Genomic DNA, 13,691 nt, shown 5'->3' with positions numbered 1-13,691 from the left:
TTTTAATTCAAAATAGTTCTCTTTCGTTTTTATGATTTTTTTTCATGATTTTAATAATACACGAATTTTTTAATATGAGGAGCAGATAAATAGAATGATATAATAAACAAATAGTTTAAACAAAAAATAATTTTACGGAAATGGTTTTGTGATTAAATATATTTTATTTGAGTGAAGAAATTAAAATAAATCATGTATAGATATTGTGAAATTTAATTTTGACAAAGATTTTTGTTTGTCAATTTTTTCCTTAATTGAAATTAGTAAATGCTTTTAAATTATTATATTATATTAGTATTTTGAATAATTTTAAAAGAAAATAAGGATATTTTCATTGTAACAGATTATGGTCTGTAAATTTTATCCTATCCATATTTATTACATTAAACCAAGTATATTTTTTCTAGAACTAGAAATAACTTGTCTGTTCTTCTAGAAACATAAATGAAAATTGTAAAAAATAAAAATAAAAATATACCAACAATTAGCTTACAGGTGATTAGAGATGTGAGCAAACTGATTTACGTCCTGAAATCAGACTGAAAATGGCATTAAATGACAAAATGAGAAGGGAGAAAAATTAGCCACGCTTCCAATTCCAAACCACATCCCTTGCCTCTAAATTCCATTCTTCTCCACTGTTCCACCCTTCAAGCTCAATCGCTCTTTCCCCAACCTCAACTTTCTCTTCCTGCTTGGTATGTTTCTATTCCTTGTGCGATGAAACCATGAAGCTTTATTGATTTTGTTAAGAATTTTTGGGTTTTTTTTGTTAACCTTTGTTGTTTGATTGTTCTTAGTTCAGTTCAACAATTTTAAGCATTCAGCTATATATTTATGTGAATCCAGTGTTTTTATTGGTTTATCTTTGCTTTCTTGACTGTTATTGGTTCGGTTCTGAGGTTGGATTTGTACAGCCGGGTTAGTTTGGTTGTGTTTAAGGTTTACCCCGTCTCCCCTGCTAATTCTTGGTGGGTTTTAAGTAATTTTTTGAGTAGGTTTTGAGATTAAGAGGAGTAATTTCCAGTGTGTAAGTTGTTATTCTGATTGTATATTTTCTTGTGCTTCTTTTCGGAGAATAAAATATCAGGGACGTGTCAGGAATTTAGATTAGGATAGATTTAATTTTAGTTGAAATAGAAATTTTTAATCTGAAATAATTGAATGCTGTTTTTACTGGTAATTCACGCCTCTGTTAACAATGTTTGATTAGATATAATGTTGGTTCAAATTAATCCTTCTTGATATTCTGATTTGTTTTGATTTATTTTTATTTTCTTCATTCTATTTTTTTAAGAAGAGTATGATCACTGTTTATAGCTCTATGAGGAAGTTTCACCACTGGTATCGCTTATCATACTCGTTGCATAATTGGTCATTGCTTTGATACTCAAGTTCAACGATCATTCTTTATATCAACCAGAGTTCTTGAAGTCTGTATTAACTTTAGAGGATGAACATTATGACTGGTTAACACACATAATATAATCATTTCCGTTTAGGGATTCTGGGTTCTTGATCCCGCATACAAGTAACAACTCATAAATCAATAATATCATTCTTAACTACTTTTTCGTGTGTTTCTTGAACTAGTTCTATAATTTCTTGTATTTTTCGAATTTCAGAAGAAAGAAGATGGCAGGTTTATCGGCATGTCTAGTGGGAAGTGGATTATCTATACGTGATTCAAAAACAGCTTTGAGCCATGATATTTATGGCAGACGTCCTATCCAATCACCTCGCCTCCCATCCCTGAATGGTAAAGCCTTGGCTGTCAGAGCAACTATGAATGAAAAGTTAAATGAAGGAAGAAGGGGCTTTCTGAAGTTGTTGCTTGGCAGTGCTGGACTTGTTGCTCCGGCATTACTCTGCAATGGGATAGCTAGGGCTGATGATCAAGGTGTTTCCAACTCAAGGATGTCCTATTCTAGATTTTTGGAGTATCTCGATAAGGGTAGAGTGACGAAAGTTGATTTGTTTGAAAACGGAACTATTGCCATTGTTGAGGCTATCTCGCCAGAGTTGGGTAACCGAGTGCAGAGAGTGCGAGTGCAACTCCCTGGGCTTAGCCAGGAGCTCCTTCAGAAGTTAAGGGAGAAAAACATAGACTTTGCCGCCCATAATGCTCAAGAGGACTCTGGTTCGCTTTTATCTAACTTGATCGGAAATTTGGCCTTCCCTTTAATTTTGATTGGTGGTCTTTTCCTTCTTTCGAGACGATCTGGTGGAGGAATGGGTGGGCCTGGTGGACCTGGTTTCCCTCTTACTTTTGGTCAATCAAAGGCTAAGTTTCAAATGGAACCCAATACAGGGGTAACTTTTGACGATGTCGCTGGGGTAGACGAAGCAAAGCAAGATTTTATGGAGGTGGTGGAGTTCCTTAAGAAGCCCGAGAGATTTACTGCTGTGGGTGCTCGTATTCCAAAGGGAGTTCTTCTTATTGGTCCTCCTGGTACTGGAAAGACCTTGCTGGCCAAGGCTATCGCTGGTGAAGCGGGTGTCCCATTTTTCTCCATTTCAGGTTCTGAATTTGTTGAGATGTTTGTTGGTGTTGGAGCCTCACGAGTCCGCGATCTTTTCAAGAAGGCCAAGGAAAATGCCCCATGCATAGTATTTGTTGATGAAATTGATGCTGTTGGACGTCAAAGAGGAACTGGTATTGGTGGAGGAAATGATGAAAGGGAACAGACATTGAACCAGCTATTAACTGAAATGGATGGTTTCGAAGGGAATACTGGTATAATTGTAATTGCAGCAACTAATCGTGCGGATATCCTTGACTCTGCCTTGTTGAGACCAGGAAGGTTTGATAGACAGGTACAATATAAATAGCACATGTCTTGTTTCTATTTTAATATTCAGATTACAAATATGCACAGTTTAAATCGTTGTGCAGGTAACTGTTGATGTCCCAGATGTTCGTGGAAGAACAGAGATCCTGAAGGTTCATGCTAGCAATAAAAAGTTTGATCCAGATGTATCACTTGAGGTTGTAGCCATGAGGACACCTGGTTTTAGTGGAGCAGATCTTGCTAATCTCTTAAATGAGGCTGCTATTCTTGCTGGACGGCGTGGGAAGACAGGAATTTCATCTAAAGAAATTGATGATTCAATTGATAGGATAGTTGCTGGAATGGAAGGGACTATCATGACAGATGGGAAGAGCAAAAGTCTAGTGGCATACCATGAAGTAGGCCATGCCATCTGTGGGTAAGTGCAGATATATAAAAATAAACATATGGCAAACATTATTCCTATTTGCTTTTAAATTAGTTGTAACATTGGAAGTTCTGTTGTGTTTGATTTTCTGATACTTGTACAATTGGAATTTGGATCTAGATCATTTTGATGCTGTATATTTTTACCTTCTACTCTATATGATCTTAAAAACCTAAATTATTTATGGATTTCTTCCATGAGAAAAGTTCTATAATTTGGCTTCTTAAGTTAAAGTTGGCGACTTGCTATAAATCATACAAAACTGGTTCTAGATTTGTTCCTGTTCAGGCCCCTTCATTATGTGGCACGGAATACTCTTGAACATTTTCAAGTGAAAATTAACCGATCATGAGAAATTTTTTTTAATCCTTGCAATCGTGTTTGCTCCTTTTGGATATGCCACCTCTAACCGTCTAAAATTTTGTTGGTTGTGTTGTTATGCAGAACTCTAACTCCAGGGCATGATGCAGTTCAGAAGGTCACCTTAGTACCACGTGGCCAAGCACGTGGTTTGACGTGGTTCATTCCTTCTGATGATCCAACCTTGATTTCTAAGCAGCAACTTTTTGCCAGAATTGTTGGTGGGCTTGGTGGAAGAGCTGCTGAGGAGATTATTTTTGGTGAGCCCGAGGTCACAACTGGTGCAGCTGGTGATTTGCAGCAGATTACAGGATTGGCTAAGCAAGTGAGTACCTTTTTGGCCTTTCATTTTAGCAAGGGCACATTTACGATTTCTTGTTTCAACTACTTTGTTCAGCTTAAAATATTTGAGCTAAGCCATTATATATATATATAATCCTTAATACATCCGAAAACTCTTAAATCTTAAAATTATTTCTTTTGTTGAGAAAAATTTGGTGTGTGTACATATATATATATATATATATATATATATAACCTTTAATACATCAGAAAAATCCTGATCTTATCTGTTTACTTAATTGTTACTCTCTTGTAGATGGTTGTTACTTTCGGTATGTCTGAAATAGGTCCATGGTCGCTCATGGACACATCGGCTCAAAGTGCTGATGTAATCATGAGAATGATGGCAAGGAATTCTATGTCTGAAAAGCTGGCAGAAGACATTGATGCGGCAGTGAAGAGGATCACAGAGAAGGCATATCAGATTGCTTTGAGCCATATCCGAAACAACCGTGAAGCAATTGATAAAATCGTGGAAGTTCTTATTGAAAAAGAGACCATGACCGGAGATGAGTTCCGGGCAATGTTATCTGAGTTCACTGAAATCCCGGTTGAAAATAGAGTTACTCCTAAGCCGGCTACAGTAACTGTATGATACCATGTACACTAGAATACAATCGAACTCGACTGCACAGCACTAGTTTGTTTATATATCAATGCTTTTGTATCCTTTGTACCAATTCCCAGACCCACTGGCGTTATAGAAGTGAAATTGGAAATATTTGCCTTTTCTATTTTATGTGAGCAGTGTCATCAATGCAGAGATGAGTCCTGCATATAAGATCATTTCTTTTCACTTGTTTGTTCCCCAGTGAGTGCCTGAGTCTGTCTTAAGACGAGTTGCTACTGATTGGAAATTGGTGAACCGCTTTTAAGTATCTAGCGAGTGGTTCAATCAAAGGTTGTCAGCCTTGTAAATACCATCGCTAGCAATTATCTTCAAAGTTTGAACTGGCTCCCGCTCCCTCGCACCTTATTAGCCCCTGCTAGAATCGCCAACATTGGCCCGTCCATCGTTCCGTATTTTCTGATGTGCACACAGTTTTTCCCCACTGCTTCAGTATCTATTTCTCAATTTATATATATATATATATATATACCTATAAAAGTGTAGATAAATGACATTGTTTTTCAATTGTACAACTGACAAAATTAACCTCTATACCCACTTTATACACACTTCAAGAATAGAATATATAACTTTCATATTAATTTTATAAAATAACTATCTTTATAATACATTTAAATGTTTTATCTTTTTTTAATTCTATACACACTTTCATATATTAATTTTATCGAATAACTCATATTTATACTACATTTAAATGTTTTATACTTTTAATTTTATCTCAACATTTTTTTCCAATGAGCCTAACTGCCATAACCTTGTATATAATAATTTTTCGCAATATTGCCTAGATTATCCTAAAGAAGATAGATACGTCAAATATTGAGTGACCAATGTCAAATAGCAGGTAAGTATCAACTCGCACTGATAATACTGGTCTTTCTTTTCCTTTTCACCATTGATATTTTGTGTCATTAACTCTGTATTTTATAAAATAACCTAATCCATACACACGCAGCCATACGTGTACATAAAAGCCATCGTTTCTATAAACATTCGCTAATGTAATCCCTCAGCATCTTGATACAGATCAACTGTCTCATCGCAGCCACATAAAAAATACCAGCCACTAACACTAGAAACAGTTCCCCACAAATTGACACCAGCCACAATTGCCGATCCTCAACTAAAACACAACCGTCCAATACAAGATACTTTATGGTGCCATGTAAACTCAGTAACACAATATGCAAAACCAACATTTTCAGAGTATAGGATCAGCCTTAGTTGCTTACTTAATTCCAAGATCAATATGTTCCTGAATTCCAAAGCCAAAACAACCAGTTTCACTGAAGTTTCTTCTCAATAGTTCATATTCCTTGACCTTCAATCCACTTTCAAGTACCCGCATTGCCTTGTCACCCCTGACCGTGACTAGCATGCAATTTTTTCATTACGCCTGATGCCAAAAGACCGAACAGTGTATCTCGCTGTAGAAGAAAAGGGAAGAATTTTAAAAGCCAAAACAACCAGTTTCATTACGCCTGACGCCAAAAGACCGAACAATGTATTCCTCAAGAACCAAGTGAAAAAATACCCTTGGAGAAAACAGGGGTTTGGCCGCTTAGCTGTTCCAACACCTAAGAAGTATTTTTAACAAAATGGCTAGTTATGCACCACAAATGACTGAAAATGATAGCATCTACTAATCATTTGAAACGTCCAATGAATTCGAGGGGTGAAAAGTACCTTAGCAGCTCTAGTAAGACGATCTCCACTCTCGACCACGGAGATGTTTAGTACCAGTTTCTGAACCTTGAATCTCCCTCATTGGATTCGAGAGTTTCTTCTCCGAAGCCTGCCTTACACATTCTCACAAAGACATATACGGAAGTTTAATGACATGAATTAATATAAAAACATAGTTTTATATAGAATACACGCGAGCGCCGGGGAGCTAGGCTGACCATGGAGGATGAGTGGTGGAAGGAGGCGACGGCGGCGGCTAGGGCTTCGGGGAACGTCACAGTAAAAGAAAACTCAAATTTTAAAACACACATGAATTTATGAATTGAAATGGGGAGGGGCGTTTTTCATAGATTTGCATAAGTTTCGAGTTTTTTATTTATTTTATTTATCATATAAGCTTTTTCTTTTTTGGCAAAAAAAAAAAAACGTGAGAGCGAGTTTAATATCATTTTTTTCCCAAAATTTAAATTGCAATTTAATACATCAATAATTTTTAAAATTATGAACGTATAAATATAATCAATTCAAATGACAGTATGAAGTTTCATTATTTTTCATAACGATTTGCAACGATGGTATTACTCATATTTTAATATAAATCAGATAATCAGACAAAATACAATAGAAACACACAATACATGCATACATACATTAATTTTAATGAAAGATTCAATTGTTGGTTGGTTATAAATGTTTTTAAAACCAATCCATTTTCTGAAAATTTTAAAAGATTGAATTCTTGCTTTTCTAATCATATATATATATATATATATATATATATATATATATATAGCAGATTTTCGTTAACACATGAGTTCGAATTTAAGTTTCTCTTTTGAGATTTTATGTAAATATACCACAAGTGAGGTGCCATCGTTCATTTTCAAATCTCATAAAATTATTTAGAATAAATGTTAGATACATTCAGAATTTCAAAATCTATTATTTCTTTTACACCTGACATATGTACAAATGTATCCACTGATCACAGGAACATAGGCTGGCTCATTCACTCAAAAATAATATGTATTCAAAATGTAATTTTTTTTTCTAAAGAACATGGATTCCTTTAAAAAGCCATGGCAACAGGAAGGCGAGCACCAGGCATATAGCCAAGAATCTGCATAAATATTGCTTGCAGCGTCGCGAGCTCGCCTGATCGGAATCGTCGAGGGTGGCCGCAACGAGTCTCATTTCGTTCCATTCCATCAAGAATATTGAGGCGTCCTCCGCGCTCTTGTTATCCACGTTTTCAGCCATTGTCCCACAGATTTCGCACCGTCTGCAAGAGTAATTAAAGCATTACTCCGGAAAAATACTCTTCTACACAAAATCGCCTCTTCCCTGAATTTATTAGTCTCCTTAGTAAAACTACAAAATATTCATAAACCTTAAATGATATATAAATTACACGTACACCAAAATAACTAGTGAATTAAACGTCCAATGCGATGGTGGATGGCGATGTAAAATATGAAATTAAGATCATGTAAAAGTTAAAGAGTATAAAAAGTCAAATATTTTCTAAAATAGTTGCTGGAAAATTAATGATGCAACAAAAATAAATTTGTACCTATCACCCTTCTGCCAAAACCAGGCCTCAGCACATTGCTGGTGCGACCAACCGAGCTCGCCTTTGCACTCGCAACCAAGTTCGATGAGTTCCGATGAAGATTCATCGCCAAAATGACAGATTCTGCAAATCCTCTCTGCCTTTGTACTTTCACTGTTTCTCCTCGATACGCCATTAATTACATCACCCTTTATATCAATGGAACAGTCACGATCCAGATTTTTTCCGGCTTTCGAATCACCAGAAACGCGCTCATCGGACGAATCTTTAGCAGATAAAATCTTGTTCTGCTGAGTTTCTTGATTTGCATTTAATCTAGTCCTGTATATTTCTTCTTCGGCCTCCATTTTCTTTACGATTGATCACAAATTCATCATAATAATAAAAACCCATTTGCTTTTATCTAGTTAAAAAAGAAAGATCGATCAAATCGAAAGGGGTGTAAAAAGGGTCAAACCTTTAACAATTTGCAAACTTGACGATCGTTTTGGAATTATATGTTGGGCTATAATTAGTTTTTTAATCAACAGAGGGATATTCCTCTTCCAACCAATAATGCTAACAAAAAGTAATAAATTTTTTTATTTGTTATTATTTATAAGATATAATTAAAAACAAATCAATAAACTAATTAAAGAACCAATAAGTAATTTAATTTAAATCAACCATAAATAATATAAATTTGGAATCTTTGCTTTTTTTCATGTCAAAGGATCACGTAGCTTGAGATTATTATTTAGGTAGCAAAGGTTGACCAAATGTGCTGCACTCGGTCGATATGTCATCCGGGGTGGGTTGGCGGGGTCATCTGGACCAAATGACAACACCCATACATGCAACGTGCAAGAAAAGTAGGTATTAGTTTTAAATTAATAATTCAATGAGTTAATTAAGATGGTAATGTCACGGTTTGTTCCATCTTACGATGCAGCATAACTTACGAGGTTAAGATCTTGGCATGTGTCCGAGCAAAATCTTGACATATATAAAAAAAAACTAGACCCATATTGCTTGCATGAATATGATCGAATTTTTCGTAATGTCACCAATTGTTTTCCTGAAATATTTCCCTTTTCTTCTATAATTCTTGAGGAAATTCGGCCGACATAAATTATTATATTAATTAATGTTTGAAGATAACCATGAAATATAAACATGGACTACAAGCTTATCCAAGTAACTAAATACTATGCCCGACAAAAACTATAGCCCTATTAATTGGATAAGAATGGATTTTAGAATGCGGACAAACTAATTTGATTTCAGATAATTTGAGCAGGGAGAGTCAAAAAGTCGTCAGGTCCTATATATATATATATATGTATATATATAAACTCAAAAAATAAATTTTTCTTTTCTAATTACTTACTTCTAAGATGACGTATCATACTTAGTTGAAAAAATACTTCAAACTTTTGTTAAAAAAATATTTAGAAAAATCGAATCATTTGATGAAAAATTAAGAGAGAGATCGCATTTAAATTTAGAACTTTTTCTTTTTTCTAGAATTGCATGTGGGAGACTAGGATAGGGAGACCTTGTATTATTTTAATTAATAAAAATGATAATAACAAAACAAGCTTGTGCACCAATTCAAAGTCTGCATGCGTATCTGATTGCATAACCTTACTATTAAAGCAATGTCAACAAACGCATTTTCTTCTTATGCCGAACATAAATAAATAGTAATATATATATAAAAAAAAAGAAATTTATTTCTACACAGGCATCATTAGGTATGATCATATATTATTATTTTCCATACAATTTTTAAGTAAATAAATCAAAATAGAATAAAAATCCTTTTTTTTTTTTGCCAAAAAAAAAAAAAACAAATCAAAGTTCAAAAGATAAATGATACTAACAAATCACCAGCTTTAAATTTTCTTGTATCATAATATCAATCCTTAATGTACCTCACATGTTTTCGGGACCATGAATAATTCATATGGCATCGAGGGCAAGCAGTGATTTCCTTGTATTCTTATGTAGAAGTTGGAATACACCTCACTGCTGTAATGGCATTGCAGTTCCATTCCATCCATCGGAAAAATTACAAATTTCATGTAAAATATCTCACCCTTTTTGCGGAGCAATTATTGGGTGTGCGGAAAGAAATGTTGTCATATAATTTTGCAATGGCAAGACAAAGACTAGACCTTATACAATTCAAAAGACGAGACAAAAATATATAACAATCACATATCTGGATTGTTCACGAGATTTATGAAAAACTGTGGTCGGGACAACCGATATGACTGGCATTAATATCCTACAAATTAAGTTGACGGATATATTGAATAAACATGCTTATTACATTAAGCATGATCTGAATACTCGTCGTTTTACCAAAAATCGCAACTCAAATATTTTATTCTTGTCTAAGCGCCAAGTTTCGATCGTTTTTCAAATAATTTCTTTTAAACACATTATTACATAATAAAAACACGACGTAGCTGATAAATAGCCCATCATCAAATTTCCACCTCTTTGAACAAATGGCTAACAACACCAACCAGCGTGATCACTTGGAGAGGATAGCTCGTCAATCCCGCCATGAGATCCAACCCTCTTCCGTGCTTATAATAGCAATCCTAGTCATCATTACAATCTTGATACTTGCAATAATTGTACTGGTAACCTTGCTCCGTCGGCTTCGGCTTTCTAGTGGAAACAATGACACCAACAGTTGTGATCGTGTGATCGATGACTCGAACAAGTGCGAGTTCATTGCTCACAGCACCATAAACATCGGTTCTAGTCCAGGTGACCAACTAACACATGCAACATTCATGAAGTAGTAATAATCCTTGTGATTTTGACTATTGAATTGGATGTCCGAGTTTTGATTATGTGATATGACAGAGGAGAACGGTGGATGCCTGTATGGAATTAGCAAGGTGGGGCAGCTGGGCAAAGCGAGAGGGGTTCAAGTATTTACTCTGAAAGAAGCTGAAATGGCCACGGACAAATTTAGTGAAGCCAACTTGATAAGATCAGGTGGAGCTTACAAAGGGGTTCTCGGAGATGGAACCGTGGTGGCCGTCGAGATCTTCGGCCGACAAGGGAGGCAATGGGAACGCTCTTTTCGGTCACAGGTTGGTTGGTTAATGTGTATTTCAGTACTCATCATTCTTTAGTTCTGAATAATGTTTAATTTCATCTACATAATTTGCGTAGAATATTTAGTACTCCTTGACAAATAAATATTTATCACTATCTAGCTAGCTAGCATCGAGATATCACGAGACCTTAACTTTTTCACGAAACTTTTAGATCAATTTGGACATAGATTTTGTCAAAATTTGAACTGGACAATATAAAATGCATGCAGGTAGATTTGTTAAGCCAATTGTGCTCTCCCTACATAGCGCAACTATTGGGGTACTGCGCAGATCATCACCATAGATTACTCATATTTGAACACGCGTCGAATGGTTCTCTTCAGGACCATCTCCATTCTCCCCATAAAGTACAATTCAAAACTTTGAGTTGGGGGATTCGTTTGAGAATTGCCTTGCATTGCGCTAGAGCCTTGGAATACCTGCACGAGAAAGCAGCACCCTCCGTGATCCACAGGAATTTCAGATGCAGTAACATTCTTTTGGATCACAACTTTCGGGCCAAGTTGACTGGTTTTGAGCTGGCCAAAGCTGGATCCAACAATCTCCATGTTCCGATAAAGACACGAGTTATAGAAGCAACCGGATATTTAGCTCCCGAGTAAGTTCAATATATATTGCATGCTATTACTTAAAATAATATCTTCTCACAACGGAATCATGTAGATTCGATATAAACGAGCGTACAATGAGTTTTCTTTCATTTTTTTAATATTTATTTTTGATAAAACGGAAATGCATATGAATTATTAGTCAATTCTGAGTAAAACTTATATGTAAATGCCCCACAACATATGGGGGAGAACACTTACATATGCAACATCGACTTTTAGTATCTGTTTAGACATTTAGTCTTGTCTATGTAATAGTGATGACACGGTGTCATTATATACAAGTATTTTTCATCGTTCATATAAGTATTTTTTACGATTATATCAACACTGTGGTGAAATATGAAAAATTAATCATATATACTACAGGTATGCGTCGAAGGGAAAGCTTACGGCGAAATCGGACGTGTATAGCTATGGCGTGGTTCTTTTAGAGCTTTTAACAGGACGAGAACCTATTGATACCACTCGGCCTCCTGGAGAACACACTTTAGTTTCTTGGGCAAGTTGGCTTAGATTTATGTTTCGAAGTTTTCAATTTAATTTGTGGGTGACGACTAATCTTACACTCGTTAAATTAATCTGGGATCAGGCTCTCCCACTTTTGACAAATAGGGATGAAGTGGTCGAAATGATTGATCCGGCTCTACGAAACATGTGTCCCAAGAAGGATCTACTTCAGGTAATTGAGATTTGGATAATTGTTTTTTTTCCATTGTTGAAGGACAGTCTATAACTTGGTCTCAAATATGAGACCGCTCCTCGCCTAAATTTGAAATATTGACGTCATATGTGTTATAAATCATTGACCATGTAGCTAATTTTTTTAAACTGTAAAATTTGATTGTTCTTGCATTTGAATATAAAATAAATATATATAGGTTTGATACGTCACTAACTGTGATTATATGTTGCAGGTGGCTGCCATTGCAGCAATGTGTGTACAATCGGAAGCAGGTTATAGACCGTTGATGATGGACGTGGTCCAGTCTCTGATCCCTTTACTAAAGAATCAGTCTCATGTTCTATCTTCTTTCAATTCAAATTCAATGTAACACCATTTGTTTCATGCTCAACACTACATTGGAAAAATATATATTCTTGCTTCTGAAAAAATTCAAATTTGGCATATGGTTTACTGAAGTTTTTGGAGAAATTTTTTAATTTTAAATTAGAATGTAGGTACTGGATTTTTTTTAAAAAAAACATTATTTGATTAGTAGATAACTTGTGAGACGATCTCATGAATCTATATTCGTGAGGTTGATCAGCCTGATTCATATTTATAGTGAAAAATAATAATTTTGACATAAAAATAATATTTTTTCATTAGCCAGATCAATAAGAGATTCATCTCGCAAAAAATTACCCGTGAGATGATTTTATAAGATTTTTTGTTAATTACACCAACGGCTGATATTGTAACGATTCAGCTCACTTGTAAAATTGTCCGCTTTCGTCCGAGGCTACACGGCTTTAAAACACGTCACTACACGCTCATTTAATATATTCTCATTATATAATTTTATTGATAATTTTTCTCTTAAAATATTTTTTTATTTTTAAATCTCCAATCTTATATTTATCTATATTCTAAAATTCAGTCATATCTGTATCTACATTTTTATATAGTCTTATCACACATAATAAAAAATAGAAAAATTGTTAATTTGAAAATAACAAAAATTACCATATTTAGATAAATATTTCAACTCTATAACATGTAATGCATGTAAAAATACACTAGTATAAATAGAAATATGTGTTCCAATTAATAATAACTAGCGTTTACACGTTATGCGTGTGATTACCAAAATTATATGTTAAGATTTCTTAATTGTTTGGAAAAGAAAAAATTAACCGCAAAGCAATTAAATAAACATGAAGATGTAATTTATTCTCCAATATTGAAATAGTGTTTTTTTCCACTAAAATCAACGTGAAATATCGAAAATGTGTATTTCACATATGAAAACTAAATAAGTGTCATGTCCTTGAATTTTTATAAAAATTGCATTATCTATCTTCATTTACGCGATTTTTTGAAGACACTCGTATTGCGGCTAAGAAACCAACGTGTAACCCAATATTGAGTTGAGATTTCTCTTACAAGAAACCATAGAATGTTCGAACAAGATTTCATGGTT

At 34.6% G+C, this 13,691-nt stretch overlaps 3 protein-coding genes and 1 pseudogene across 3 annotated transcripts; 2 read left to right on the top strand and 2 right to left on the bottom strand.

The window, feature by feature from the left end:
• The first annotated feature begins 480 nt into the window (after positions 1-480).
• Positions 481-4,642, top strand: LOC142523232 (ATP-dependent zinc metalloprotease FTSH 2, chloroplastic-like). Its single transcript, XM_075626922.1, has 5 exons — positions 481-698; positions 1,626-2,817; positions 2,897-3,210; positions 3,664-3,904; positions 4,178-4,642. Exons 2-5 carry the CDS (start codon positions 1,636-1,638, stop codon positions 4,514-4,516), a joined length of 2,076 nt encoding a protein of 691 aa, XP_075483037.1. The 5' UTR covers positions 481-698; positions 1,626-1,635; the 3' UTR covers positions 4,517-4,642.
• Positions 4,643-5,296: 654 nt separating this feature from the next.
• On the bottom strand, positions 5,297-6,549 carry LOC142522080 (large ribosomal subunit protein uL5-like; annotated as a pseudogene).
• Positions 6,550-7,146: 597 nt separating this feature from the next.
• Positions 7,147-8,351, bottom strand: LOC142522648 (uncharacterized). The gene is made up of 3 exons (XM_075626169.1): positions 8,269-8,351; positions 7,812-8,161; positions 7,147-7,520 (listed from the first exon to the last, which is right to left on the bottom strand). The coding sequence occupies exons 2-3, from the start codon at positions 8,156-8,158 to the stop codon at positions 7,289-7,291; spliced, it is 579 nt and encodes a 192-aa protein (XP_075482284.1). The 5' UTR covers positions 8,159-8,161; positions 8,269-8,351; the 3' UTR covers positions 7,147-7,288.
• A 1,894-nt stretch (positions 8,352-10,245) lies between these two features.
• Positions 10,246-12,687, top strand: LOC142523147 (putative serine/threonine-protein kinase PBL23). Its single transcript, XM_075626796.1, has 5 exons — positions 10,246-10,577; positions 10,677-10,909; positions 11,146-11,534; positions 11,914-12,226; positions 12,462-12,687. The coding sequence occupies exons 1-5, from the start codon at positions 10,310-10,312 to the stop codon at positions 12,597-12,599; spliced, it is 1,341 nt and encodes a 446-aa protein (XP_075482911.1). The 5' UTR covers positions 10,246-10,309; the 3' UTR covers positions 12,600-12,687.
• Positions 12,688-13,691: the final 1,004 nt, after the last annotated feature.

The sequence above is a fragment of the Primulina tabacum genome, chromosome 13 (assembly GCF_025594145.1).
Source record: "Primulina tabacum isolate GXHZ01 chromosome 13, ASM2559414v2, whole genome shotgun sequence".
Taxonomy (NCBI): Eukaryota; Viridiplantae; Streptophyta; class Magnoliopsida; order Lamiales; family Gesneriaceae; genus Primulina; species Primulina tabacum.
Note: the sequence above shows the minus strand (reverse complement) of the source record. Positions and strands in the feature narration are given on the sequence as shown.

What these genes read in the sequence shown, in the direction of transcription:
- LOC142523147 (XM_075626796.1), top strand. Translation starts at nt 10,310, where the DNA reads ATGGCTAACAACACCAACCAGCGTGATCACTTGGAGAGGATAGCTCGT. An exon ending in AAACATCGGTTCTAGTCCAG is followed by an intron (nt 10,578 to 10,676) that starts GTGACCAACTAA and finishes GTGATATGACAG; the next exon opens with AGGAGAACGGTGGATGCCTG. An exon ending in CCAAGAAGGATCTACTTCAG is followed by an intron (nt 12,227 to 12,461) that starts GTAATTGAGATT and finishes TATATGTTGCAG; the next exon opens with GTGGCTGCCATTGCAGCAAT.
- LOC142523232 (XM_075626922.1), top strand. Translation starts at nt 1,636, where the DNA reads ATGGCAGGTTTATCGGCATGTCTAGTGGGAAGTGGATTATCTATACGT. An exon ending in CAGGAAGGTTTGATAGACAG is followed by an intron (nt 2,818 to 2,896) that starts GTACAATATAAA and finishes ATCGTTGTGCAG; the next exon opens with GTAACTGTTGATGTCCCAGA. An exon ending in TTACAGGATTGGCTAAGCAA is followed by an intron (nt 3,905 to 4,177) that starts GTGAGTACCTTT and finishes ACTCTCTTGTAG; the next exon opens with ATGGTTGTTACTTTCGGTAT.
- LOC142522648 (XM_075626169.1), bottom strand. Translation starts at nt 8,158, where the DNA reads ATGGAGGCCGAAGAAGAAATATACAGGACTAGATTAAATGCAAATCAA. An exon ending in TTTTGGCAGAAGGGTGATAG is followed by an intron (nt 7,521 to 7,811) that starts GTACAAATTTAT and finishes TTACTCTTGCAG; the next exon opens with ACGGTGCGAAATCTGTGGGA.